The sequence below is a fragment of the Vigna angularis genome, chromosome 8 (genome assembly GCF_016808095.1).
Source record: "Vigna angularis cultivar LongXiaoDou No.4 chromosome 8, ASM1680809v1, whole genome shotgun sequence".
Lineage (NCBI taxonomy): Eukaryota > Viridiplantae > Streptophyta > Magnoliopsida > Fabales > Fabaceae > Vigna > Vigna angularis.
The window spans coordinates 17,029,785-17,033,616 of NC_068977.1; the positions used below are offsets into that span (position 1 = coordinate 17,029,785).

Consider the following 3,832-nt stretch of genomic DNA (forward strand, 5'->3'; position numbering starts at 1 on the left):
TTAATTGATTACCTAAGAAAATAAAATAAAGAATAATTATACATAAATATATATTCTCTACGAACAGTTAAATATTATAATATAAAACATACATTTTTTAATACTTTATTGATATTTAGAAGAGTAAAATATTGATTTAAAAAAAATGAAAATAAAATAATATGAGATAAAATATAATAACAATATAAAATATATAAAACATGATAAATAAAACGGATATACTTTACTGGACTGGACATAGGTGCATAAAAAATAAAATGGACATCACGTGATATGTCATCAAGGAGGCACTCCATTGGAGAGGACATCGGTGCAAAGCTGTATAATTATGGAAGCACTCTATTGGTATATTAGACGGCACATCGGTTATAACATTTCTCTGCAATGGCTGTATAAAGATGGAAACCTCTTACCAATAATAATAATATATTTCTGTATGATAACAAGGAAAAAGCTATTAAGAGAGCAACAATGTTCAATGAAGCTACTGTCTCCTCAGGTCACCAATTCTTTACTCTTCACCATCAACTCGCTTCCAATTCAGCACTGAACTCGGTCACTGCTTTTTCATCTAAGGTTCATATTTGTGCTGAATGGTGGTGGCAATGGGTTCAGCTTGCTTCCAATGGTATTTCTTTTCTCTCTTTTGTAAATCATATTTTTGTTCTCTTTTCTCACATATGAACTGGATCAGACCATACCCTACAATGATTTTGGAAGAAGTAATTTACAGTTAGGGTTTAAATTAACTCAGACAAGTTCATAAGATCATGGTTAGCTTTCTTAAGTCAGAATAGTTCATAAAATTTGTAAGAAACTGTAGTATTTTTTCCTACATTTTGAAGATGCACACAAGAATAGTAGTTTAATAATAATAATAACTAAAATGAAAGATCTATTGGTCTAACCTAATAGTTGTTATTCATGATGTAACCTTGTGAATAGATTTAAACAGTTGTAAATATGATTTCTTCCAATCTGTCTTGGCACAAATGAAATTAGGTGGTGCATTGTTCATGTGTTTCGTTGTAACATGTTACTTTGTGCATTGAAGTTCTGATTGAATGGTCCTGTGGATTTTTTCTTTTCTTTTCTTATTTTAGATGTTTCTATTTTTTATAAAAGTGTGATATGCTTAGCACCACTGTTAAAGGAAGAAATCTCAACTAGATATATATGAAGATGTGGGAACAGTGGAAGGGCATAGAAGAGCTCAAGAAATTTTTTTTGTCATGTTTATGCCAAAGTTTTTTTTAATTTGCAACACCATCCAAAGATCCATTGTTTTGTAAGATTATACAAAGAAATTACAAAAATATCTTATCTTGTATCAGGTACTCTGTATCAAAGTGCCAAGGGATATGATTTTAAGTCAGTTGCAGAAATTCTTACAGTTAAGAAGACTTCAGAAACATTAAATCCATCACACAAAGATAGTGTGAAAAAGGTATGTTATTTTTCTAACTTGTCATTAGGTAATGATGATGTGAGGGAAAATGCCTTGCAACTTTTAAACTTTTGCAGAGTATTAGTAAAGTTATGATTTCAAGAATATTTCATCTTTTTTTTTATTAATTGCATTTAATAGTTGAGTGATTGAACAAGCACATTTGACAAATTCCTTTAATGCTACAAAAGATGTTACAAAATTTGGGACTACTTATTTCTATCAATATCGTGCAAATTAAAAGTCAAATTTTAGATTATTTTGCAGCTGGTCATTTTATTGTGTTTTTTCACCATGGATGTTCCCCTTCTGTTACATTGAATTATATATCCTATAAAAAAAATGGTATTATTGTTGAAGCTTAATTCTTGCTTTATAATTATGGTGTGACAGTCATTCATAATATATTTATCAAGTGTTATTTATGTGTGTAATTTTAATCAGGCCCTTGATCTCAAGGAAGCAGAAGCAGAAACCATTTTTAAAGAATTGATCAGTGAAGAAAGTATGGATGAACATAACTCCTCACTGATTCAATTTCACATTAGATTGTTGGCTTTGATTGTAAGCAATTCGAAAAAAGAGTGAGTTATCCCTTACAACTCTGGTTTGAAGTTTTCTCAGTGATTAAATTTTTTTGAGATGCTTGAATTAAAGTTTCCATATGGATTATTTTGGTGTAGGTCTCCATCCTTCTCAACCAAGAATGAAACTAATTCATGGTTGAAACATTTAGAGGATTTGATTATGCAATCATATCATCTAAATGATTTCCCTGTGGATTGGTTTCAAGAAGGCATCAGTGGATACTATAAATTGGATTTGTGTAAAAAGTTTAAACTGATGACTCTTCTTTGTGACGAAGCTTTGAACACTCAGTAAGTTCTGTTAAAAAATATTCCTTTTTTGTGTATTCTTCTTTTGTTTTATTACTTTCACCACTTCATCTTTCTTTTCTTTTTCTTTTTCTTACTTTTGTTGTCTTAATATCAATTAAAGTGGTGGGAAACTTGCTTAATATGTCCAGAAAACTAAGGAGTTATATTCAGGACGAAAATTCAAGGCATGCAAAAGTAGTGAAAGAAACAAAACTTAAGATTGCTGCAGCTAAAGAAAAGGTAATATAAAACAAGGTCTTATGATGCTCTTTGTATATGGATTATCCTTGCTGTTACAGTTCATAATAATTCTGTGTGTATGATATGTACAGATAAAGTGTCTTGCACAAAAGTTGCAGAATGAGAATGCCAAAGTGTCCTCCATTCCAGGGGAGGAGCATGATGCTCATATAAAGATAAGAACTGAGGTTGACGAAGCACACATTGAGATGTTAAGGTTAAAGAGCACAGGTGAAAAATGTATGTCATGATTAATTGTTTCTTAATAGATGTTAAGGTTAAACATCTAGGTAGGTCTTGGTTTAATAAAGAAATAAATGTTCTTAATGTGGTAAAAACAGAAAATAGAGTATGTGTAGGTAATTTTGTTTCTTAAATCCTTAACTAGGCCAAAATGGAAAGTTTGGATACATATAGTAGTTTTATATGTTACTAGTTTTAATGTTTATGCTATTGTAAAGGTTGACAATTGTTTTTCTTATGTTAAAGACAAAAGTGGATGTGATGCCACGAGAATCAATCCAGAGTTTGTGGACAACAATGGGATGACATTTTGGAAGTTACAAAGTTACAATGATGAATCGGTTCTTCTGCTGCAAGTTTTCTAAAAGAAAGCATCAATGCAGATATGAAGATACAAGATGAAACTGCTACTTTACCTGAAGAAAACTGGTTTGTTTACGGTCTTCCAGAGAAGGACGAGATTGATAAATATATATCTTCAAGGTGAGTTGTTTTCTTAAACTTGAGTGAATTGTTGTTGTGATTTCAGATACTTTACATCATATTTGAAATTGAATTGCTTATATTTTGTCAATGAACATGATGGTGAATTTTTAATGTCCTATTCGGATGTTTATATTTGTAGACTAAGCCACAGCTATTGAATCACATGTTTCTTTTCTACGTTGGTTGCAGGGCTAAAAGACTTAAGAGTCTCAATTCTCAAAAAAGTTTGTAGGAGTTTATGTTTAATGTTAATTGTTCTTAATAGCATAATGCTGGCAAAAACCCTCATTCCATATGGGTCTTCTTTCAGTGGAGTAATGGTATTGTATTAATGATGAGACTCTTGTAAATTTATCTACTAATAACAATATGTTGCTAAGATTCTTTTTAACATGATATCATTTTTTATTTTTTTAGGTTTCGGTGGAAATCTCCTTTGTTTTTGGACTCAAGGGACCTTCATTATTGTAATCATTGTATATAACTTTTTTGTATTTTACTTTAGTGGTATACGAAATGAAATTATTATTTTTTGTAA

The 3,832-nt window shown here is 30.4% G+C and overlaps 1 protein-coding gene across 2 annotated transcripts; it reads left to right on the top strand.

The window, feature by feature from the left end:
- The first annotated feature begins 307 nt into the window (after positions 1-307).
- Positions 308-3,832, top strand: LOC128193442 (uncharacterized). 2 transcript variants are annotated; one of them, XM_052866689.1, is made up of 9 exons: positions 308-628; positions 1,335-1,447; positions 1,892-2,031; positions 2,131-2,325; positions 2,475-2,565; positions 2,658-2,796; positions 3,055-3,291; positions 3,484-3,614; positions 3,712-3,832. In XM_052866689.1, exons 1-7 carry the CDS (start codon positions 472-474, stop codon positions 3,171-3,173), a joined length of 954 nt encoding a protein of 317 aa, XP_052722649.1. In that variant the 5' UTR covers positions 308-471; the 3' UTR covers positions 3,174-3,291; positions 3,484-3,614; positions 3,712-3,832. The 2 variants fall into 2 exon arrangements, with proteins under 2 accessions (XP_052722649.1, XP_052722648.1); XM_052866688.1 differs by having other exon boundaries at positions 321-628; positions 2,658-2,805.